We start from the raw sequence: 26,878 nt of genomic DNA on the forward strand, positions 1-26,878 counted from the left end.
TGGCCAATTGGATCATTGGTCAGTTTTCTTTTAACATATGATATACTCCGCATGACTTTATTAAATGTCGATTCCTTACTCAATTTCATTCATCGACAATACTACATGTATATTAAAGATATTTTAATACTTGTATGGTGACGTGCATTTATTACAGCGAGCTATACCTTCCACAGTATGTATCAATGCTTTTGTTTGCCAGGCGGTTGTTGGGATATTTATACAGTTAGTGAGGAGATGGGGGTTCATCAGTTCGGCAGTGATCTACGCTTACTGGCTGTTGCTACTGGTCTGTAATATTATACCCCTCCAATCTACATTGTCATACGACGTAAGTATCATGTAAACGATATTATTCCAAATTTGCATATTGCAAAGTAATCTGCACTTGTGGGTAGGTATTAATTGTGACGTCATGTGTTTACGAGCGTAACATCATTCGTTGGGGGGAACGACGTGAATTGCGCTCACAAAATAATGACGTAACAATCGATACCAACCCACAAGGGAGCTAACTATGTAATATGGGAAGACGGAATAGTAATAACAGTATTTAATTTTGGTATAACAAATTTACACGGAATTACAGTTAATAAATACAATTTTTTATGATTTAATTGCAATTTCTAATTATTATAATCACAAATATATTAGACACATGTATTAGACACCAGACATATCATATCTTAGTCTTTTCCTGCTATGATTGAGAACTGACACACTTGGAAACCATAACCATACCGCTTCTGTATGTAGTTTTTGTTCTTGGCAACAACGACCTTTCACATAATCAAAATGTATTTAAAGTAAATATTTTGCACAAATCACAATCTAATTTATTCCCTCCCCAGCTCCACTGTTCTAACAGTAACGTTGTGTACCACATTTTCTACTTCGTCATGATACTGGGCCAGCTGATTCTACACAGCTTCGCGGATAAACGCAGCATCCGGGATTACCAAGATCAGGTAAAGTCGCTGTATATTACAGGCATGCTAACGTCAGACAACACTTTACTTCTCCAAAATATACAGACATTCAAAAACGCAGTTTATCCTTCTTAATGATCTTAGCTGTCATCATGACGGTATACCAAAACAGTCAACCCAAAAATATGATACAAGTATTTATAGACCAATTCTATTCAAAATATACTTTTTTGATATGTCTACACTACAAATATAATTTGCGATTTTCTTTTTTAAATAAGAGTTTAAACCCTGGTAGCGATAAAACCATCGGTATATTGGATATCTGAAATGTAATATTGTCGTTAAACCTTGTGTTTAAGCACCATTGTCCGGATGTTGAAGTGTCTGCATTGGGGAATCTAGTTTATTCGTGGATGACACCGTAAGTGAATCATTGAAGAAAAAGCTACTAGCCATAAAATAACTATTAAATGTGTGTTATTTCCTATGAACAATAATTTATACAAAATATATACATTTGTAATTAACATCACTGCAATATTTAGGATGTGAAATCCATAATTGTTTGTGGTAACATCATTTGCGAATTAACATAAAACAATCATCGCTTAGGACTGTTGTAAAAGCCTTCAAACAGAAGATAACGATAAATGACCTTTGGACTCAGACGGAGAGGTTGAAGAGTAATAATACTGTGAGAGAACTACAGCTAACATGGACAAAAGAACTGCGGAAACTGGAGATTAAACAAAGGTACGTAACAAAGTGAACACGTACATTAATTACTAATCATACTTCATTTTTTATAATTCAAATAAGAGATCCCAAAAGGATCATGGCGCCCACCAAAGAAGCATCTATGTCTGACATTGCAAAGAGGGATTTTTCTGCTTTCTACTTTAAATATCAAATTCCAAGATGACTTCCTGTCGCCCTTAACATTCCAAGCAACACTGAGTATATATAACTATATTACCACATCAATACATAATGGCATTCAACACAAGACAAAATTATGATACGATGGAAAACAAGTAAATTGAGCTGTTAATTAATGCAACATATTGATGTTTTAAAAGATCAAAATTTAATATTCCAGTAAACGTAGCAAAACCAAAGGACACATTCATCGAAACGGAGCCATCCGAAATGGACACCTGACGAGCGAGGAGACTCCTTTGTTGACTTCCGGATCCAGTGGAAAACACCTACAAGATAAGGACAGTACATACACTCTAAAACCTTCTTTATATAAAGCTTTGTTCAAAACATACGGCTGGTATTGGCTCCACAGCAACCTGCTCAAATGTACATCCGATTTGTGTTTATTAGCACAGCCGATTCTACTCAAGTAAGTATAATGCAGTCATCTGATAACGTAAAAATGACGCTCCGTTTGTAACGAAGGCTCTGATTGGATGGAACAGCGGCGCAAACATTTCAAAGAAAAAGTCCCACACGACGTGAATTACTCGTGATTACAGCGAGGTTCAATATAAAATTTATACCATATATTTGTTTTTATCTTGTATGATGGAGTTATAATACAAATATCGGAGTGTGATCTCAATAACACCGCTTCTCCATATTATAAAAATACATTCAGGTTAATCCTTAGATATAATCAAAACATTTACACATTTACAGGCATTATTTCGGTTATGATTTAAACCAGATCTAATATATATTTATTAACCAGAGATTTTATTTAGCAGCGTTGATGTTATGTCTTCATAAAGTTGAAATATTCCACTAGCAAGAGTATCAACTTTGGACGCATTTTAAATTAATTTGAATTTTTAAATATTTTCCTTTCAGTAAGATAATAACGTACGTTGGGTATAGAAACGAGCCGGGCTATCCTTTATGGAATGGTGTGTTTCTAGCGGTACTGTTCGCTGCTGCTTCACAGATTAACACGTTTATATATAACGCCAGTCTCCATCTCATTCTGACATTGGCCTTGAGGATCAAAGGCGCACTAATAGGAATCATATACAGAAAGGTAAGAATAGGATCAAAGGCGCACTAATAGGAATCATATACAGAAAGGTAAGAATAGGATCAAAGGCGCACTAATAGGAATCATATACAGAAAGGTAAGAATAGGATCAAAGGCGCACTAATAGGAATCATATACAGAAAGGTAAGAATAGGATCAAAGGCGCACTAATAGGAATCATATACAGAAAGGTAAGAATAGGATCAAAGGCGCACTAATAGGAATCATATACAGAAAGGTAAGAATAGGATCAAAGGCGCACTAATAGGAATCATATACAGAAAGGTAAGAATAGGATCACAGGCGCACTAATAGGAATCATATATACAGAAAGGTAAGAGGTAAGGATCAAAGGCGTACAGAAAGGTAAGAATAGGATCAAAGGCGCACTAATAGGAATCATATACAGAAAGGTAAGAATAGGATCAAAGGCGCACTAATAGGAATCATATACAGAAAGGTAAGAATAGGATCAAAGGCGTTCTAATATTAGGAATCCCATACAGAAAAGTAAGTAAATGGTTGGATTTGCAACACTAATACTACGCAACATAAAGAATTTTGAGATTTGTGAGACACATTAGCTTTGTTTTACGAAACAAATTCATAGTATTTCTTTAATATTTAATACCAGAGATATCCAAAACTGATAATGATTGAATCTCCCCCTTGTAACTACTCTATTGTTATTGTATTGAACCTGTGTTATATATTAATAATTTACTCTATGTTCATGAGCCTGTTTAGGTCTTATCACATTTCGGCGATATTTAACTAGTCAACTTTTTTTTTCAAAAAGAATTTAAAGGTTTATATACCATGTGATAAAAGGTTATATGATAAATAATAGATATCCTATGTACCCGTTATATAAATAGCTTATGCGTTTAAATGGGAAAGTTTGCTTTAAATATGCCTCTGATAAACGAGAATTTAACTTCTGTATTTGATTTCAGGCTTTGGTAATGGGGAACGGTGTGAAAAAGGATTACACTGTCGGCCAGATAGTAAATCTGATGTCTGTGGATTGTCAGAGAATCCAAGACTCTGTTGTCTACTTTAACTATATGATACCTTTCTTCACGTCGCTGGCCGTTTGTCTGTACGAGATCTGGGACGCCGTGGCAGAAAGCATCATTCTATGCTTAGTGATTGTTGCCCTTTTCATAGGACTCAATATTCTATTCGGTCGTTTCCAACAGCGGTACCAACTAGGACTTCTGCAAAACAAAAGTTCGAGGATGAAACTGTTCAACGAGGTTCTTGGTGGAATAAAGGTACATATATACATGTATATGTCACAACACGAATATACCACAGTCTCCCAAAACACGCTCCTCACACCACTTACACGCAATACACAGCATACAAAGGAGGCCGTCCTTTCATGACCAGATCTGTTAATAGGACGTTAGTTGAATCAAACAAACAAACAAAGTCAGGTATTGATATTTGAGGGTTAGGGTAACTGATCGAGCTTGGATTGTAGCCTTCACTTGAATGACATGTTAAATCAGTAGGATGTGGCTCCTGTGACTAACGAAGTGTCATCAAATGGACGAAGGGTCGTCTTTAACCCAACTAAACTAAATTACCCTCCTGAAATAACCGACTATCCGAATGTTACTGAATGTTTTTGTTTTCATTTATGTAATTGAAAAAATATCTATTTAATGTTTTTGCAGGTGTTGAAAATGTATGCTTGGGAGACCATATTTGGTAACAAACTGTTAAACATCCGAAATGCAGAAATCGGATTCCTGAAGAAATATTCCGTGGTAACCTCATTCACAGTGACGCTCGCCACTCAGAATCCATTTCTGGTAAGTGTTTACTGTTTATATATCAGCAAGGTTGAATGTTGTGGCAGGAATCGACGTCATCCATTGGGATCGTTTCATAAATAAATGACACAACATTATTTATCATGTATCAGAACATGAAGAAAGATAAATATATGTCAAATCATTCCTCGTCACATCATCACATTTATTTCTAATCAAACAAATAATTGGTGCTGTCTACATTCAAATTGAGATATGACGTGTTTTTGATTTTCAACCGGTAAAGTTACATGTATTCCGCAATATTTTTTATATTATCACCTATATTTTATTTTCTCCCTAACATATGTCTTGATACCTCCTCACTGCTTGGGTTGAAGTGAGTATTCGTTCATGTAAGGAAGTCCCTGGATCTGCCCCTAACCGAGGCAAACTTTTAAACGTCTTTGCTTTATTAGCGATCACCATAAATGCAGTCGGGTTACTGGTGTGCCAATTGTTAACATAATGTGACCGTGGGTGGTGTTAGTTAATATCTTCCTTGGCATGTGTCAGTACCATATTAACACACTATACTATTAAATATAAATAATAAAAACGCAGTATCACAGCGCATACTGACATCCACACATGCAAAGCATTGCATGAAAGGAAGACCGTTCCTAAGTAACACCGAATGTTGAGCCCAATCAATTAACCTTAAAACATTCTGCCAAACCCACTCCTCCGGTCAAATTATAACGCCAGTTTGTAGGATCATTTTCTGAATTAAATTGTTTCTTAAATTCATCTTAAATTCCCTCCACAGTTATCCCTGGTGGTGTTCTTCAGTTATGTGGTAGCCAAGCCGTCAATGTATTTAGATGCTGCTACAGCCTTCCAAGTTCTATCAGTTGTCAACTTCCTTCGTTATACCATATCTCTTCGTACCTTACGTCATCACGGCTATCATACAGGTAAGAAACATACAGGTGATATACATTGTCAATTTCCTACGCTACACCATATCCTTCTTACCTTACGTCATCACGGCTATCATACAGGTAAGAAACAAACAGGTGATATACATTGTCAATTTCCTACGCTACACTTAATATATTGAAAAAAGACCTAAATTTATCTTTCAAAATCCCATTTCAGAGCCGAGTTTCTATTGGTAGAATACAGAAATATCTATGGACGGAGGATATCGATACTGATAATGTACATCGTGTTTCTGAATCAGGTAAGTACAAAACAATGTACACTTTGCTAAAGATATATATATATATGTGTGTGGATGTCAATAGGCCAGAGTGTTAGATATCGTCTAAATATAAGATGACACTTTAAGAATAAGAATCGGTCTATGTTCCCGTTTCTAAACATACAAAAACAAGTTGATACTGGTCCTCAAATTGACATGAAACGTCCTGTGTAATGTACGATATACGGTATTTTATACTTTAAAAACACATTGTCATAGAGTTAATGAATTATACAAAACAACATTGTCTAGTAGAAATAAATATGAACTGATATATAATGTATGATGTATTCTAACACCAACAACATCCAATTTTGAATATCATTGTATGTCTGCAGTTAGATATTATCGTATATATAATGTTACTGCCGTTGAACCATGTGAACTCTGTGAACAACGAAAGTACTATAATACTACTGTAGCGAGTGTTTCAGCTTATCTGCTTGTAGAATGAAGAGTTTAATTTGAGATCAATTTTATTTCATTGACCTAAAACATAAATTTTTTAATCAATTTTGTAGCTCTAGACTTTCGTTGACAAAAAGTTCTATTTCCTTTTAACAGTAATAAATTATATTTGTCATGACCATACAGATTCGTTTTTCATAATCATACAAATTCGTTTTATTCACAAAATGACATGTCATAAAACTAAATTCTCGGAAATATATAAAACTTATATAGATATCAAAATTTCATGCCGAGTATAGTCCGGGATATACATGAAGATTCATGTGGATTTTATCTATTTTTGTTTTTTTTGTTTTTTTTTTTGTGTGTTTAAGTCATTTTATTTCTTGGTTTGTTTTTGATAATATTTGGAGATGGTAACATGTTGGCATTTTATGGAAGTTTCCATTTTTTCAAGTAAATGATCGCTGCTTATCCGACTTTAAATATTATTTAATAAAGTTAATTATTTTCAAAACCAAACCATATCAAATACACCTAGATTGTAAATTTGAAAATTGTATTGTAATTTATATTATCGTTGAAATTCAGTTCTTTACCATAACAGTTGTTTTAATAACTTCAACTATACATTCGCTATCACTAAAATTCATTTAGCAAATGTTGTATCGATTTATAAGAGAAATCATTACGGTTTTTGGTATACGAATTTGCCTTTCATTTTTAAAACTCCTAGTTTATTAGATCATGACGAGTTTCACTACACCTAATTATAAGCTTACATATATCTGTATTACTAACACATGCATAGTAATTTGTACCAGTTTATTACATAAATCATAACGGTTTTTAATTTGTAATCTTAAATCTATATTCAGGTCAAATTTGAGAGGTATTAAAATTTAAGCAAACCCCGCGTCTTAATTTTCCTTATGTCACAAACATTCGCCTATAATTTTGAATTAATTTTTATATGCCTATACATGTGATACTTTTCAGTATGATAGGCAAAATATACCAAAAATACCAAGGCAAAATATACCAAAAATACCAGAGATGTAAGATGAAGATTTCTACATTCATTACATGTGTGTATCTCCAAACTTGAACTGGATAGATGTATAGATGATGAATTTCCTGACCTTCCCAAATTCATGTTGTCAATAATGAAAACTAAGCCTTCCGGGAACTATACATTAATAAAAGAAAAATAATACCAACGATAATTTGATCAATCTTAGGTATTATAATTGTCTATGTTAACATATCATCGGTTCTCGCTGATACATGTGTACATATGAAGGTCTCGTCCAGCTGCGGCACAAACACCAAATTTTAACATCCAAACCCATGTGCCCTTCATGTCATATTTGGCCTCGCCCACCTTGTTAACGAACCATCCAATGAGAAAACGTTTTAATTCTCGACGCCGCGGAGCACTTGTCTTTGATCATGTACTATTGATACTTGTCGTAATTGTATTACACTTTCGGCGTTCACAGATATCTTTCAACGGCAAAAATGATATCATAATGTACATTAGAATATATAATAGTATATTGTACGATTTGATACAGATCATGCCGTTTCCGTAGACAACGCATCCTTTACCTGGGACCCCGAGACACCGATTTCCACTCTGCGCAAGTAAGATATAGTTTTGTTACGGTTCACTGATCATGCTTCGGGTCACAATGTCCTCATACACCTGCTGCTACATTTTTTTTAAATGTGATCAAAATTATCTTAACCCAGGATAATGTTTTACAGCATCAACATGACCGTAGAGGATGGTGAGTTGGTGGCTGTGGTCGGTCTGGTGGGCTCCGGGAAGTCTTCACTGCTGTCTGCTCTACTTGGAGAGATACCGCGAATTCAGGGCCGCGTCACCATCAAGGTAGGTTATGTTAATACAGTTTGCTTTGTGAACACTTATATTATGATTGTCTACTTACATCGTTTTATCCTATTATCAGAATTAACAGATGAATATAATTAATAACAAAACAAATTTATAACGTGAAAAATTCTTAGCACAAAATATGTTTCTGGATCAATTACCTATTTTTTGTGTGAATGTTTAAGCAATATCACGTCAGATAAAAGCTTGGTTATTTCTTCCTATAATAATATTATTCCTATTGTCATTTTACCTACTTTTTGCCATTGCAGGGTAGTACAGCGTACGTTCCCCAGGAAGCCTGGATCCAGAACATGACACTGAAGGATAATGTCCTGTACGGTAGTCAGTACCGTAACAAACGTTATAGGAAGGTCATCAAGGCATGTCAACTGCTACCCGACCTGTCTATACTGGCAGCTGGCGATCAGACGGAGATCGGACAGAGGGTAGGTACACTACGTATAAATTGGTAAGGGAATTACGCTTTTATAGCATGTGGTAAGCTGATATCACTGGTTAGAAATTACGCTTGCATAGCATGTGGTAAGCTGATGTCATTGGTTAGAGAACTACTTCTGTATAGCATGTGGTAAGCTGATATCATAGGTTAGGGAATTACTCTTGTATAGCATGAGGTAAGCTGATGACATTGGTTACAGAATTACTCTTGTATAGCATGTGGTAGGCTGATGTCATTGGTAATAGATTACGCTTGTATAGCATGTGGTAAGCCGATGTCATTGGTTACATAATTACTCTTGTATAGCATGTGGTAAGCTGATATCATAGGTTAGGGAATTACTCTTGTATAGCATGAGGTAAGCTGATGTCATTGGTTACAGAATTACTCTTGTATAGCATGTGGTAAGCTGATGTCATTGGTTAGAGATTACGCTTGTATAGCATGTGGTAAGCTGATATCATTGGTTACAGAATTACTCTTGTATAGCATGTGGTAAGCTGATATCATTGGTTAGGGAATTACTCTTGTTTAGCATATGGTAAGCTGATATCATTGGTTAGGGAATTACTCTTGTATAGCATGTGGTAAGCTGATGTCATTGGTTACAGAATTACTCTTGTATAGCATGTGGTAAGCTGATGTCATTGGTTACATAATTACTCTTGTATAGCATGTGGTAAGCTGATATCATAGGTTAGGGAATTACTCTTGTTTAGCATATGGTAAGCTGATATCATTGGTTAGGGAATTACTCTTGTATAGCATGTGGTAAGCTGATGTCATTGGTTACAGAATTACTCTTGTATAGCATGTGGTAAGCTGATGTCATTGGTTACATAATTTCTCTTGTATAGCATGTGGTAAGCTGATATCATTGGTTAGGGAATTACTCTTGTATAGCATGTGGTAAGCTGATGTCATTGGTTACAGAATTACTCTTGTATAGCATGTGGTAAGCTGATATCATAGGTTAGGGAATTACTCTTGTATAGCATGTGGTAGCTGATATCATAGGTTAGGGAATTACTCTTGTATAGCATGTGGTAGCTGATATCATAGGTTAGGGAATGAACCCTTGTGTAATAGAATTTGTGTAAATCTCGGCGTTGCTAATACCATTGGTTAAGTCAGGGGTTTAAATAAGGTCAAATAAATCACAAACGGGAGGCAGGAATTAGGGGGTAAATTAGGGGTTTAGATTGATACCTAGAGAATACGGTAGGCGTATCCATGGATTGGCTAAGATATTACAGACGGTTAGCATGGGTTGTAATTGACTCAGATAAATATTTGAAGTTAAATGTTTAGGATTGAATTTGATTAAAATGAAAGATATGGGAGTATGATTGATACATAAAGCGTGTGGATAATGTACAGTCTCATTTCCTCATTTCGTTGACCTGAGAACATCAGATGACGTTGTGCGGTATGGTACGGTATGGTAAAATTATGAATATTATTTACATTTTTATTATTATTCAGGGTATAAATTTGAGCGGTGGTCAGAAACAGAGAGTCAGTTTGGCCAGAGCCGTATATAGTAACTCCAACATTTACTTATTCGACGATCCTCTCAGTGCAGTGGACAGTCACGTGGGCAAGGCTATATTTGACAAGGTGATCGGAAATGAGGGTCTACTGAAGGGGAAGGTAGGTAACGAAAGAAGTGAAACTTTTATCAAACAGACAGTGACTGGGTAAATGCGGTATCAATCTCGAGAAGGGTTTTACTTTGAGGGAGCCTTTAAGGGGTTTGCAGTGTTTGCGGAAGCGCCATAGACTTCGGAAATACGTAAAACATGTTTTGGAGTTACAATTAAATTTTTTGGCATATTAAACGTTTTCTGATTTACTCTAAAACTGAACACATCGAGAAAGACTCAATACCATTCGATGAAAACAATTATAGTGCATTACCAAAAAATTAGGGGACACGTAAATTACAATAAGATTTTTATGCATTTTCCCTGAACCTATTAGTCTTAGAGCGATAAGTACATTTCCCAACATTTTGTTCTGTATCGTACAGACACGAATCCTGGTGACCCACGGGGTACACTGGCTCCCGAAGGTGGATAAAATCATTGTGATGGACAATGGGCAGATATCGGAGGTCGGAAGTTACGAGCAGCTGCTGGACAGTAAGGGGGCTTTCTCTATATTCCTCAATAATTTCCTGCTAAAGGGAGATTCGGAGGATGAAGAGTCTGATGAGGAAGGTAAAATAACAAAAAAGAGAAAGAACAAACACGAGCATTACTATGACATGACCTCATGTGGTGTATATATGATAAAGTATAACGCTGGGTTTTCAGATAAATATTGGACATCGTTTTGATTTAAGTGTTGTCTCCCTTTAAGCCTGTTCAACAAATAAAATGGAATTATGTTCGTTGGATATTCACGTTCATTTGATTAGTATTGGTTTTTTCTGTTTGTACTTTTTATTGAACCATGGATTTTGTTTCTTTATAAATGCTATAATTGTTCCATCGGCTTATCATGGATTAATGGTAAGACAGGACCAAATGATAGAAGAAAACATATTTATTTTTAGATTGAATGCAAAAACAACAAAATAGATAAAAAATGAGACGAAACTAAACTAAAACAAATTTAAACAAAATAAAAGTGTTAAGTTTTGATTAACCTTTAATTCTTACCATATTTTATAAATATTTATAAATAGTTCGGTTGATAAAAGAACGACTCAGGGAGCGGATAGATCACCAACTGACATCGGATGGCTTCACCTCGGACGATAACATTGATGTATTGAGGAAAGGGCATAAGTAGGTGTATGGCTGATATATTCAAAATTGAAATGTTGAAATAAAACAATGAATATGTTTTCACAAATCGCACACAATAACTTCATTATAAGCAGCAACAATGATCGTTCCGTATCCTAACGGCATAACGTATTTCACATTCCATCACCAAAAGTGTTAAAATGTTATATTTTAGGCACATTGCATTTCAATGCATTAAATCTATTATTTAATACGACTGCAAAGCAGGCATTTTCTAATGCACGTCCATTATGTTGTATATTTCCTTCCATTTTTGTGTCTATAACGACATTATATATAAGTCTCTGAACCAATAGATGGCGCATATTTTGCTGGTAGTGGTACCCCAAAACCACTGGTACTCTTTGGTACCACCCCGACTACACCTTGCTGGTAGTGGTACCCCAAAGTAAATTCAAAGTGAGCCATAATGATGGCTATGAAAGATTTTTAATTTGCTTTAATTCTAAAGGCTCACGAACATTGATATTATTTCAAAATATTGTTTACCACACGTTGTGACTCAATAATCAATATTGCTTTTGTTCATGTTTTTGTTATTATAGTACTGTTATACCTACTACATGTATGCGTCGTTGATGTTTTAGGCGGTAAACGGTTGTTTTTTTTCGTTTCTAGGAAGTCGTTGAGGAACCGCACTACCAGCACACTGTCTACCACTACAGTAGACTCACTATTGTCTCTCTCTCAGTCAATACCTAAATGTGACGACGAACAAAGATTTACATCCGGGCGTCTTATTACGGAGGAAACAACAAAGGAAGGAATGGTATGCATAGTTTTGTTTGGTATATTGTAAGGTCATTAATTATATATGAATATTTTCTTCTCAAACATGACGTAAAGTAAATTACATCAGCTAGTCAAAAACCGCTAAGCATAAAATACTGTTTTAATATGATGACATTCGGACGTGTTAACACGTCAGGATCGCAATATAAACGCGTTAGTAAGTAATGGTATAGACCCCTCATATACAGACACTAGTCGGTAGTAGTGTGGAAATATAGAGCAAAAGCTCTTGGTAGTTTACCACTTTCTACCCTGATGATATTTTCGGTGTGTTGAATTCAAAGGGTTTTTTATCAGATACGTTGTACGTGTGAGCTTTTATATTCTTTCATCAGTAAATGCGAATGGAAATTGACAATGGCGTATAGTAATATTCTTTCTCATAACGAGTCTATATTGATGACTTATGTTTGATTTTGTTTTGCATTTTCATGTGAAATTTTACAAGAATTTTGGCTATTCTAGGTGAGCTGGAGAGTGTACTTTGCTTACTTGAAAGCGATGGGCGTGTGGCCGACACTATTGGCGGTAACAATGCTAGCTATCAATCACATCTTAGGAGCATTACTCAACTTCTGGATCGACTTTTGGACGGCAGACGTTGATGTTGGCATGGAATCTAATGTCACTGTTCTAACGAACGACACATTTAACAATGCTCCTGATTACACGGACAAAAATATTTACTACCTGACGACCTACTTCATAATCGGTTTATCGCAAAGTAAACGACCTTAACTTTGGAAAAAAAGGAAAATTAGCAAAGTCATATTTCATTTGAACGAATAATGATTAATTCTGATCGAAAGCAACATCGTATTTCTAAATGGTATCTAACCATTACTTAGGAAAAACATTCCTAAGGTAAACTAAATACATAACATTTTGAGTTATTTAACATTTCTTATTTTGATTAAATATTCTTTTCAAAAGTAATATTTTGTGGATTCTTAACAGAGATTAGCACTGTCTATCCCCTTTACGTTTGTATCTGAATGTTTGTTTATGATACAACTTGAAACATTTTTTTTTCTATTTGATGTTTCCACAGCTCTAGCAATGTTCCTGTTTGTCATCCTTTACCTTTTCCGAATGATTAGAGCCAGTAAGACGTTCCACTCCTCCATGCTAAAATGTATCCTCCGCTCACCCATGTCGTTTTACGACACGACACCTATCGGACGAATTCTGAACAGATTCTCCAGTGACCTTGACGTGATCGATGACCGTCTACCTCGGACCTTTCGACTTCTGCTCTATTTCGGTTTCAACTTACTCGTGACTTTCATCGTCATAGGGATACAGACTCCGGAGTTCCTGATCGCAATCATCCCTTGTGGTGTCATCTTTATTGTCCTTTTGGTACGTGTTGTAGCATCCTCGATACGGCAGTGGTTACTATGACATCACTCTCAGCACATCTGCGGTTGGATTATGTAACAGTTAATCTAAAGGCATTTTAAGGGAAATAAACTAAAATCACATGCCTAGAGAAACTTCATTGGAACAATTATAGAGAGTGCAATTCACCATTATTCGATTATTTTGGACCAAACGACCTGCTTTATTTCTTGTTGAGCACGTAACATTTAGTTTAACTATAGCATATTCCATGGTAGAATATATAAGGCAGTGATTATATTCCCTAACATCGAAGATGATATCATAATTTTTTTAACGTTCATCTGTCGAAATAGGCACAATATATTGACCGATAGTCCTTCTGGTATGACAGCCTTTTATTTCAATTTTATGTAAGCTTGCTATTTGACGATCAGGTATGTACAACATCCTTATTCTACTATAATTCTATAGAAAGTCTTAGGTCAAACATACCTTCCGCAGTATGTCATTCTATTATCGTAATTATTGCAGCTTATTCCAATTGTTTTTTCTAATACCTGCCCTGAAAAATGATAAACGATCTAATAAACATGTATTAATACAGTTTATCACAAACGTAACGAAATTGTATTATCACAATGTTTTTTCTTTGAAGAAATTCTACTTACCCACGGCCCGTCAGCTGAAGAGAATTGAGTCTGTGACTCGGTCTCCGGTTTACAGCCACTTTGGTGAGACCCTCACTGGTGCCAGTGTGATCCGAGCTTATGGGTCAGTAGACAGATTTATACAGGAGTCCGAGAGACGGGTGGACACCAACCTAGCCTTCTATCACGCCGCGAACGGGGCTTCACGGTATAGCATTACTTACGTGTTTGAATCTTCATCTCGATATATTTTAAAACATAATATATCAACTGTGTTGGAAACAGAGTGAGCATACATATTAAAATAAATTTGAATTAAATCAAGACTTTTGGAACGTTTAAAGGTCGACATTTTCAAAATGCAATTTGTAAAATAACTTTTGTTACATTTGATCATAATTTACAATGTCTAATTGGAAGCCTAGCTTGTGTACTGCGTGTTTGGAAAGTTGTCAGTTCTTTGATTATTTTGAGTTTTATAAGCACATCATCGATGTAGGAACACATTTAGAATCACGGTATTAATATATGTTTCAGATGGATCGGGATATCATCTGAGTCTATCAGTAACTTCCTGATCCTGGTGGCAGCCCTATTTACCGTGTTATCGCCCACAGTGTCGGGTAGTGATGCCGGCCTCTCGCTTACCTACGCATCTCAGGTACTCATACAGAATCTGTTAACGAGAATAATAATTTGCATTTGCTAAGGTACACGTGCATAATTTGTTCTTGCATCTGTCATGTAAGATCATTCGAACTCAGTCGAGTCTTGTGTACTAGTCATTGGCCTTTCATCCATCCGGCCTTGTGCAGGTTTTGATCCAGTTTTCCTTTACGCCGAGACGTTGACATTTTTCTCGTGTTTTGGAGATTTTTTATATAGTTTTAATAATCAATGCTACATTTTTTTCTTTACTGTCATATCAAAAAAGAAAGGCTCTTAGAAATTATTGTTCATAATGGAGCCCATTAAAATAATCACAACTTCGGAAAATCCTACATATTTGTTTATAACTATCATGTCAATATATATATATGGGTTTACCGTATTTAGCGTATTTAACACCTACAGATTGTGATTGGTATTGCCGTCTGTGTGTACACCGTTAGTGAAATGGAGATGAATATCGTATCAGCTGAGAGAGTTGAGGAGTACACCAAATTACCGTCTGAGGTAGGTCATCCTCCTCGATTCAGAAGATATTCTATCGTAACCAGGTTGAGGGAATGTACCCGCATCACCGTTATGTGGATTCGAGTAATGATGAATCATTTGATGTATCTGGCAAGTCTATAACACCGTATAAACACATCACTTCCTATTTCTACATTATTAGGCGGAATGGACCACGACAGATCACCGCCCTCACGATAGCTGGCCGGATGATGGGGCAGTCAGGTTCAAAGATTACACCACCAGGTATCGCCCAGGCCTGGAGCTGGTGCTAAACGGAGTGAACTGTGAAATACATAGTGGCGAGAAGGTAGAGTATCCCGAAACAACTCCTACACAATCACGATACATATTACAATCATTTTAAGTTTTCCTTTATTGTTTTTTAAAGAAAGTCCTTTACAAAATTAGTTCGAGACAAGTTTCATTTGTACATTTTTCACTCTTTTAAGAAATTAAGTTCCAGGGATGGATGTTAATTTATGACAATTAAACTTCATGTTAAAACCTTGTCTTATCATACCACTCACACTTACCATGTGGGTCGATTGTCCGTACTGACCGTAGGATTTTTCTACGAGTTGATAAAGTATTAAACCAAAGTAACCAGGCAGGTGTATGTCGTGTTGTAGGTAGGGATAGTAGGACGGACGGGAGCCGGGAAGTCCTCCCTCGTCCTTGCCTTGTTCCGTCTGACGGAGGCTGCTTCCGGTAGTATCACCATCGACCAGAGAAGGATAGCTGACCTAGGACTACACGAGCTTAGGCCCCGTATCACCATATTACCACAGGTTATATATCAGATCTACACGAACTTAGGCCCCGTGTCACCATATTACCACAGGTTATATATCAGACCTACACAAACTTAGGCCCCGTGTCACCATATTACCACAGGTTATATATCAGACCTACACGAACTTAGGCCCCGTGTCACCATATTACCACAGGTTATATATCAGACCTACACGAACTTAGGCCCCGTATCACCATATTACCACAGGTTATATATCAGACCTACACGAACTTAGGCCCGTATCACCATATTACCACAGGTTATATATCAGACCTACACGAACTTAGGCCCGTGTCACCATATTACCACAGGTTATATATCAACCTACACGAACTTAGGCCCCGTATCACCATATTACCACAGGTTATATATCAGACCTACACGAACTTAGGTCCCGTATCACCATATTACCACAGGTTAAATATCAGACCTACACGAACTTATAATTAGGTCCCGTATCACCATATTACCACAGGTTATATATCAGACCTACACGAACTTAGGCCCCGTATCACCATATTACCACAGGTTATATATCAGACCTACACGAACTTAGGCCCCGTATCACCATATTACCACAGGTTATATATCAGACCTACACGAACTTAGGCCCGTATCACCATATTACCACAGGTTATATATCAGACCTACACGAACTTAGGCCCGTATCACCATATTACCACAGGTTATATATCAGACCTACACGAACTTAGCCCGTATCACCATATTACCACAGGTTATATATCAGACCTACACGAACTTAGCCCCGTAACATAACTTAGTAGGCCCGTATCACCATATTACCACAGGTTATATATCAGACCTACACGAACTTAGGCCCGTATCACCATATTACCACAGGTTATATATATACAGACCTACACGAACTGGCCCCGTATCACCATATTACCACAGGTTATATATCAGACCTACACGAACTTAGGCCCCGTATCACCATATTACCACAGGTTATATATCAGACCTACACGAACTTAGGCCCGTATCACCATATTACCACAGGTTATATATCAGACCTACACGAACTTAGGCCCGTACACTTAGGCCCGTATCACCATATTACCACAGGTTATATATCAGACCTACACGAACTTAGGCCCCGTATCACCATATTACCACAGGTTATATATCAGACCTACACGAACTTAGGTCCCGTATCACCATATTACCACAGGTTATATATCAGACCTACACGAACTTAGGCCCCGTGTCACCATATTACCACAGGTTATATATCAGACCTACACGAACTTAGGCCCCGTATCACCATATTACCACAGGTTATATATCAGACCTACACGAACTTAGGTCCCGTATCACCATATTACCACAGGTTATATATCAGACCTACACGAACTTAGGCCCCGTATCACCATATTACCACAGGTTATATATCAGACCTACACGAACTTAGGCCCCGTATCACCATATTACCACAGGTTATATATCAGACCTACACGAACTTAGGCCCCGTATCACCATATTACCACAGGTTATATATCAGACCTACACGAACTTAGGCCCCGTATCACCATATTACCACAGGTTATATATCAGACCTACACGAACTTAGGCCCGTATCACCATATTACCACAGGTTATATATCAGACCTACACGAACTTAGGCCCCGTACACCATATTACCACAGGTTATATATCAGACCTACACGAACTTAGCCCCGTCGTATCACCATATTACCACAGGTTATATATATACCGAACTTAGGCCCCGACACAGGTTATATATCAACCTACACGAACTTAGGCCCCGTATCCCATATTACCACAGGTTATATATCAGACCTACACGAACTTAGGCCCGTATCACCATATTACCACAGGTTATATATCAGACCTACACGAACTTAGGCCCCGTATCACCATATTACCACAGGTTATATATCAGACCTACACGAACTTAGGCCCCGTATCACCATATTACCACAGGTTATATCATATCAGACACCTACACGAACTTTAAATTAGGCCCCGTATCACCATATTACCACAGGTTATATATCAGACCTACACGATATTAGGCCCGTATCACCATATTACCACAGGTTATATATCAGACCTACACGAACTTAGGCCCCGTATCACCATATTACCACAGGTTATATATCAGACCTACACGAACTTAGGCCCCGTATCACCATATTACCACAGGTTATATATCAGACCTACACGAACTTAGGTCCCGTATCACCATATTACCACAGGTTATATATCAGACCTACACGAACTTAGGCCCCGTATCACCATATTACCACAGGTTATATATCAGACCTACACGAACTTAGGCCCGTATCACCATATTACCACAGGTTATATATCAGACCTACACGAACTTAGGCCCGTATCACCATATTACCACAGGTTATATATCAGACCTACACGAACTTAGGCCCCGTATCACCATATTACCACAGGTTATATATCAGACCTACACGAACTTAGGCCCGTATCACCATATTACCACAGGTTATATATCAGACCTACACGAACTTAGGCCCGTATCACCATATTACCACAGGTTATATATCAGACCTACACGAACTTAGGCCCCGTATCACCATATTACCACAGGTTATATATCAGACCTACACGAACTTAGGCCCGTATCACCATATTACCACAGGTTATATATTCAGACCTACACGAACTTAGGCCCCGTATCACCATATTACCACAGGTTATATATCAGACCTACACGAACTTAGGCCCCGTATCACCATATTACCACAGGTTATATATCAGACCTACACGAACTTAGGCCCCGTATCACCATATTACCACAGGTTATATATCAGACCTACACGAACTTAGGCCCCGTATCACCATATTACCACAGGTTATATATCAGACCTACACGAACTTAGGTCCCGTATCACCATATTACCACAGGTTATATATCAGACCTACACGAACTTAGGCCCCGTATCACCATATTACCACAGGTTATATATCAGACCTACACGAACTTAGGCCCCGTATCACCATATTACCACAGGTTATATATCAGACCTACACGAACTTAGGCCCCGTATCACCATATTACCACAGGTTATATATCAGAACTACACGAACTTAGGCCCCGTATCACCATATTACCACAGGTTATATATCAGACCTACACGAACTTAGGCCCCGTATCACCATATTACCACAGGTTATATATCAGACCTACACGAACTTAGGCCCCGTATCACCATATTACCACAGGTTATATATCAGACCTACACGAACTTAGGCCCCGTATCACCATATTTACCACAGGTTATATATCAGACCTACACGAACTTAGGCCCGTATCACCATATTACCACAGGTTATATATCAGACCTACACGAACTTAGGCCCCGTATCACCATATTACCACAGGTTATATATCAGAACTACACGAACTTAGGCCCCGTATCACCATATTACCACAGGTTATATATCAGAACTACACGACTTAGGCCCCGTATCACCATATTACACAGGTTATATATCAGACTACACGACACTTAGGCCCCGTATCACCATATTACCACAGGTTATATATCAGAACTACACGTACTTAGGCCCCGTATCACCATATTACCACAGGTTATATATCAGAACTACACGTACTTAGGCCCCGTATCACCATATTACCACAGTTATATATCAGACCTACACGAACTTAGGCCCCGTATCACCATATTACCACAGGTTATATATCAGACCTACACGAACTTAGGCCCCGTATCACCATATTACCACAGGTTATATATCAGACCTACACGAACTTAGGCCCCGTATCACCATATTACCACAGGTTATATATCAGACCTACACGTACTTAGGCCCCGTATCACCATATTACCACAGGTTATATATCAGACCTACACGAACTTAGGCCCCGTATCACCATATTACCACAGGTTATATATCAGAACTACACGTACTTAGGCCCCGTATCACCATATTACCACAGGTTATATATCAGAACTACACGTACTTAGGCCCCGTATCACCATATTACCACAGGTTATATATCAGACCTACACGAACTTAGGCCCCGTATCACCATATTACCACAGGTTATATATCAGAACTACACGTACTTAGGCCCCGTATCACCATATTACCACAGGTTATATATCAGAACTACACGTACTTAGGCCCCGTATCACCATATTACCACAGGTTATATATCAGAACTAACACGTACTTAGGCCGTATACACCATATTACCACAGGTTATATATCAGACCTATACGAACTTAGGTCCCGTATCACCAATATTACCACAGGTTATATATCAGAACTACACGTACTTAGGCCCCGTATCACCATATTACCACAGGTTATATATCAGAACTACACGTACTTAGGCCTTGTATCAATACAATAACAAAATAAAACATGAAAAGGACTCATCATAGGTGACGTCGTTAAATCTCTATAAATACTAGTGAAAAACAACAAATACGATTTTAAAATGAAAAAGAAATTCGAGTACTGTTATTAATGTATCACTTTTGAACATAGTACAAAAAAATTCTTATTATATCATTAGAATTCATAGCTATGAATGCTTAATGACGTTTTAGACGGGAGTAGACGGGCGTCATGATAGATAACAATACCATGGTAATACTAACAACAATAAATATCTTAATAACATATCCTAACTCAGGGCTGATTTAACAAGGGTATATATCATAGATTTGTTTTTCTCTGTTTTAGGATCCTGTGATATTTTCCGACACGATCAGATCAAACCTAGATCCGTCCACAAGATTTACCGATGCCGCTATATGGAGAGCCTTGGAAAGTGCACATCTCAAACAGTTTGTGTCGGAGCAGAGAGACAAAATCTACCACCAATGTGGAGAAGACGGCTTGAGTCTAAGGTTTGTACTAAACACGGTATGGAGAGGTCATGTGATCTCATACACCGACAAATTCAGCCACAAATCATGTAAACAATGGACTGTAATCAACATTTGGCCGCACTGATTATTTTGAGGTTTTGTCACCGTATCCGCAATGACATGTAACATGTTTCCGGAAAATGATTTAATTTAAAATTTGTTTGGCTAACACTCTAAGAACACAGTGCTTTATCTATGTCTATGTGTTTGATATACGGTATCAAATTGGCCAAATACTGTGCTAACTTGAAGCATGAATAGGATACACAAAACCGTAAAACACGTTACTTTTATACCAGAAGCGGACCTAGTTCGCTGTGTTTGATACTATTGATCACGTGTCTTCCATACACTGCTATATATATATATATATTTACTGACATACCTATTGATAAATCATGCCACGGCCGCCATTTTTTGTCTCGGTATTTTCCGAATGTATTGGAACATTTCGCGCTTAATTAAACGGTAATCATAGATTCGTTTAATACATATCTAATATATTTTCAGATCGTTCTCATAATATGTCATTGATAAATTAGGTCGTAGGCGTAACGAAATCTCACAAAAGTTAGCATACAAAATCTATTTATAGCCCGACAAAGTTAGAAACTAGTGATAGCAATGCTTATAATTATTTTTTCTGACTACTTCATAAAATTAATTACGTTTATTCGTACGATTCCATCGATTTTCCAATTGACTATATTTTGCAAAGGAATACAAAACGTCGACGTCTCCATTTTGACGTCATAATAACGTTAGGTTTCCACGCCATTCTCGAATCATTGAAATAGTATTTAGTCCGTCTTCACGCGTCGTCCGTTACAATTTCCTTGTGAACGCGATAACTTGACTAAATATAAATCGAGCTTAATGGAACTTTGTATATAGGCTTTTATTGGAAAGTTCTAGGACGACTTCGAAAATCAACTTGATTAGACTGTAACTGAATTATGGAATTACTGCCATGTGCAATAATAATTATTGAACATGATAACGTGAGGAAATATGCACAAAGCTTAATGAAATTTTATACACATTAAATCTGTGTTCCTAATTCGTGAACAAAAGACATTAACTGGGTAGCAAATGACATAACTAATTTGTATCGAATATCAAGTGACAATGAAAGCCCATGGGCCTTTTGTTTGTCTTCATAGTAGTATGTATGCCGAAAATAAACTGCCAGTCAGAAAGTCGGATTTTATATGAAAACAAATGCAAATGAATTATAAAAGAATGCACATCATACTGATTCACACATTTTATATATTAAGTATCGTTATCAATATTTTACCGAAATAAAAGCACGTTATCATGTTACTGCTGCTGCCGTCAATTTCAATATTGATTGCCTTCATTATGCATGGTTTTTGTGACGCTAAGATATAATTATATATTCATATTCTTTTTAATCCTTTAACAGTGTTGGACAGCGACAATTAGTCTGCTTAGGCCGAGCGTTGCTTCACAAGAACAAAATCCTGATCCTGGACGAGGCGACAGCGGCCGTTGACATGGAAACAGACGAACTGATTCAGCAGACGATAAAGACTGAATTTGAGGACTGTACGGTTCTAACTATAGCACACAGACTCAACACAATTATGGATTACGACAGGTAACAATACCATGGATAATCCAGCACCTTTACAAACGCAGGTGTTACATGTACATGATCCGCTATTGTGTAAACTTACGGTTGTAATTGAAATATATTGGTGTTTTAAGATTGGGAATATGATGTACGATGTTATACAAGAACTACATATAGTTTAGTAAATATTTTAATCCTAATTAACGTTCCTTTACAGACAATGGTTGGTTCTGGATCACGGGCAATCATTGAGAATATGATATATGATGTTATGCAAGAGCTACATTTGTTTAATAAATATATATATATCTTTAAAGATGCTCCACCGCCGACAGAACGTAAATGATATTCATCATTTGAACAGTAATTGGTGTTTAATCGTGTATATATAAGCCAAATTAATACAAAAAATGATATAAAATAACTTATTTCCCCTTTGGTGCATGCGCAATCAGTTCTTTATTTCATATAGGATATAGTGCCACGGATTTTTTTCGGGATGCAATTAATTATCTTTCATATTTTTAACTTGAAGTAAAATTAGAAGCTCAAACTTTTCAATGGTGGTAATGGTGTAAAGAAACTTTTGTAACTGAAGGAAAATACTAAATCGTCTGCTCCTGTTTTTGATAGTGAAAAAATACCATCAGTCAGCGGTGGAGCATCTTTAAATATTTTAAAGATGCTCCACCGCCGACAGCGCATATATGATATTCATCATTTGAACAATATTTGGTGGTGTATCGTGTATATGTATGCCTAATTAACACAAAAAAAGAAAATGAAATGATTTATTTTGCCTTTGTCGCATGCGCAATCAGTACTTCATTCCATATAAGGTATAGTACCAGGGAATTGTTTCGGGATGCAATCAATCATTTTTCATATTTTTAACTTGAAGTAAAATTAGAAGCTCAAACTTTTCAATGGTGGTAATGGTGTAAAGTGAGTAACTTTTGTAACTGAAAAAAATACTAAATCGTCTGCTCCTGTTTTTGATCGTGAACAAATTTCATTTGTTAGCGGTGGAGCATGTTTAATCCTAATAAGCCCATAAACGTTCCTGTTCAGACAATGGTTGGTTCTGGATCACGGACAATCTTTATTTTTATTTTACTTTTACATCTATATGTATTTTCATCAAAGGTTCAAAGGTGTAGCTGGTTCCGTAGTTCTTATTTCCACTTTAGCCTAGAAAGCTCGGTCGCTTGACAAATCCATAAAACCCCATTGAAATCAGCACCAATGTTAGGGTAATGCTGGATTATTAGAATACTGGAAGATATTCACATCAAAGGAAAGATCAATAAGACCCTATGAATAGTATCACGGACCATTAATCGAACTAAGAAAAGATTCAAGGATAGCTGATGATAAACAAAGAACAATATTAATTGAGTTTAGTGAATATTTATATAAGACCACATTAAATGGCATTAGTATTGTGTTGCATTGGTGAAAATTGTTTCAGTCTAGGTTAATAAGGGTACATATATCTTTAAGACAATACACTTCTCTACATAGCATCGTGCATTAGGTAAAATTTGAAAAATAATGTAATTTACCATTCGTTAAAACGTGGATCGCAAGTAAGTTTGAATATGCCAGATAAAGTTAAAAAACATGTTTGAAACAGAAATCCGGTTTTTGGTCAAAGTGCAACATAACGTAATCACTTTTCTTTGAAATTCCATTTATTTCATATGAACATTAAACTATCCCTCTCAGAAAACACAAAATGCTATCTGACAATTAAGTTGTTCCAGACAAAGTGTTTCAAATAACATTCATTTTATCAAGTCTTTATATATGTCGTTATTTGCTGTATTCTTAATAAATGCATTTTTATTTTTCTTGCAATTAATCATAATTGTGAGAGAAAATATCAGAAGCACATTCTAATAAAAATACCTATAATATTTTTTTTTAATTTTATTTTTCATGTGACAACATCCCATTATTGGTCACATTCTTGTGCCCTTCATCCTTCCTGAACTTTAGTTCAAATGCATTTTCACTATTTGGCTATATCAACTGTAAGGAACATTTCGTCACAGCATATATCAACCTAATAGATTGTTATATAATTTGTGGCGAAATGACTAGAGACTCGATTTAACATTCTGAGAGGAATTTTGACTATCTTCAAAAATAGATAATTAGTTGTACAGTAAAACAGGTTTATAACGAACGCGCTTACATGTTTATAATGTAGTAATTACGAAATAGTTTGAGAAAGCCGTCAGAATTATGTTCGTGAACGTAGTCATATCGCCCAAAGAGCACAACAAAGTTAATTGCGTATGTATAGTGGGGCGAAAGGACGTTTTCAATTGATGTACAAAGGTGTAGAAACTGCATGTGATATGAAGTACACGTGGTATAAAGGTCATCTGGACGAAACCCCTTATGGAATATTGTCAAATCCTCTATTGAACGGAGTGGTTATGAGGATCTGTGATTTAATAATCCAATAATATTAGACGTCGATATTGAGAAACTTCTGATGGGCAATATCGACATATAATTCCCGACCCCTATGTGAGATTTCGCATGTTCCGCCCTCGAACTAGGGCATATATTTGACGCTTAATTACGAAGTGAAAACTTATCAGAATGTCAAAAAAATGCATAGCGTTAATCAGTAGTTATCTATGAACATATCCTGCTATAAAAATAGGTATAACAATATATAAATCCACGGAATAATTACACATTTTGTAGGTGACCCATAGCAATCATGTCCAGCGCTGTACAATCTAGATTAAATCATATTCCAATATTCGTTAATTCCGGTTGATAAAAATATAAAAAAATATAGCACGGTGCTTAAAGTGAAGGATAATGTTACATTAGGTAACCAAGGTTGTTTAAATGCATGAACACGTTTTTTTAGTATGAGTTCTGGTGAATTCTGGAAACATTTTACAGCAATAATACATTTGAGTCGAAATACTGCAAGAATTCCGTAATTTGTAAGTACCGCGTAAAATGGCGACCTGGTAGACTGAAAAATAGTGGTGGCGTAAATAAATGTCTAAATTCAGTATTAAAGTGCAAAAGTGACGTTTTGTATTTTGGATTTAACATGATTTGGGATAATTCTTTCAGGATGTGAATGGTTAGTGTAAACACAACTTGAAATTTTGAATTTATACCCAGCCCATTTTTGCGCCGTGTGAATCCTTCCTCGATTATTAGTATTAAACACGACGTTATGATCAAAAGTGTCTCGTCGTGCTCTACCACTAACATTGATGGAGTATGTTTTAATTACATTGTGTCATTGGCCAATCCAAGAGGTCATTAGAACGTGACCCCTCATGTAACGTTGAGTATAAGGATCTGTACAATTGCCAGAAACACGTTGATATATTATAATCTCACACAAATCTTCTATATATTTTTAGAGTTATGGTACTTGACAAAGGTGTGATTGTCGAGTTTGATAGACCGCAGACTTTGTTGGAGGACAAAGGATCAGTGTTTTATGGCATGGCAAAGGACGCAGATCTCGTGGACTGGTTCGATACGGAACACAAGCAAAGATAGCCGGGTTACTAAAACTTTCTCCAACCTGGAAAGGGAAAACAGAGGTGGACATAGAATCGTGGGGTGTCAACATTAGACTATTGTCGCAGTTTTTAAATTCACCATAAACATGTATATAACATGTAATAAATTAGGTGTTTTAAATAAATGCTCTGTGTATTGTCTTAATTTGCATGTCCGTCCCTGTGTCAAATGATGTCCTGTACAAGTAAATTCATATGTATGTAAGTTGTTATTATTGTTTGAAAGTGTCACTAACCATGCGTGACCATATGCATGTAACTGCACGTGCACGTCCACTCAGGTGAAAGGGTGTCCACACATCACACGGATATATATATACCGGATATGTACCGAGCATACATACATTACAGTAGCTAGAAGAATATGCATGTGTATATGTATAACAATTTAGATTTTATTTGTTAGTCAATATGTAATTAAATTAATACACTTTAGTTTTCTTTTATAACCTTTTATTTAAATTGTCCA

At 36.5% G+C, this 26,878-nt stretch overlaps 1 protein-coding gene across 2 annotated transcripts; it reads left to right on the top strand.

Annotated features, from left to right (window-relative positions):
• On the top strand, window positions 1-26,534 carry LOC138305473 (multidrug resistance-associated protein 1-like). 2 transcript variants are annotated; one of them, XM_069245711.1, is made up of 29 exons: window positions 1-18; window positions 203-331; window positions 852-968; window positions 1,292-1,353; window positions 1,545-1,685; window positions 2,032-2,283; window positions 2,751-2,937; window positions 3,891-4,211; window positions 4,620-4,757; window positions 5,527-5,611; window positions 5,700-5,761; window positions 5,859-5,943; window positions 7,953-8,022; window positions 8,146-8,272; window positions 8,548-8,724; window positions 10,224-10,391; window positions 10,771-10,960; window positions 11,431-11,533; window positions 12,173-12,323; window positions 12,812-13,070; window positions 13,398-13,708; window positions 14,346-14,545; window positions 14,875-14,998; window positions 15,412-15,513; window positions 15,677-15,823; window positions 16,146-16,304; window positions 21,047-21,213; window positions 22,664-22,858; window positions 26,245-26,534. In XM_069245711.1, the coding sequence occupies exons 3-29, from the start codon at window positions 900-902 to the stop codon at window positions 26,384-26,386; spliced, it is 4,194 nt and encodes a 1,397-aa protein (XP_069101812.1). In that variant the 5' UTR covers window positions 1-18; window positions 203-331; window positions 852-899; the 3' UTR covers window positions 26,387-26,534. The 2 variants fall into 2 exon arrangements, with proteins under 2 accessions (XP_069101812.1, XP_069101813.1); XM_069245712.1 differs by lacking the exons at window positions 1-18; window positions 203-331; window positions 852-968; ... (2 more) ...; window positions 2,032-2,283; window positions 2,751-2,937 and adding an exon at window positions 3,362-3,394.
• The last annotated feature ends 344 nt before the right edge of the window (window positions 26,535-26,878 follow it).

This window comes from Argopecten irradians, chromosome 13, assembly GCF_041381155.1.
Source record: "Argopecten irradians isolate NY chromosome 13, Ai_NY, whole genome shotgun sequence".
In the NCBI taxonomy this organism is placed as follows: Eukaryota; Metazoa; Mollusca; class Bivalvia; order Pectinida; family Pectinidae; genus Argopecten; species Argopecten irradians.

What these genes read in the sequence shown, in the direction of transcription:
- LOC138305473 (XM_069245711.1), top strand. Translation starts at nt 900, where the DNA reads ATGATACTGGGCCAGCTGATTCTACACAGCTTCGCGGATAAACGCAGC. An exon ending in AGACGGAGATCGGACAGAGG is followed by an intron (nt 8,725 to 10,223) that starts GTAGGTACACTA and finishes ATTATTATTCAG; the next exon opens with GGTATAAATTTGAGCGGTGG. An exon ending in AAACAACAAAGGAAGGAATG is followed by an intron (nt 12,324 to 12,811) that starts GTATGCATAGTT and finishes TGGCTATTCTAG; the next exon opens with GTGAGCTGGAGAGTGTACTT.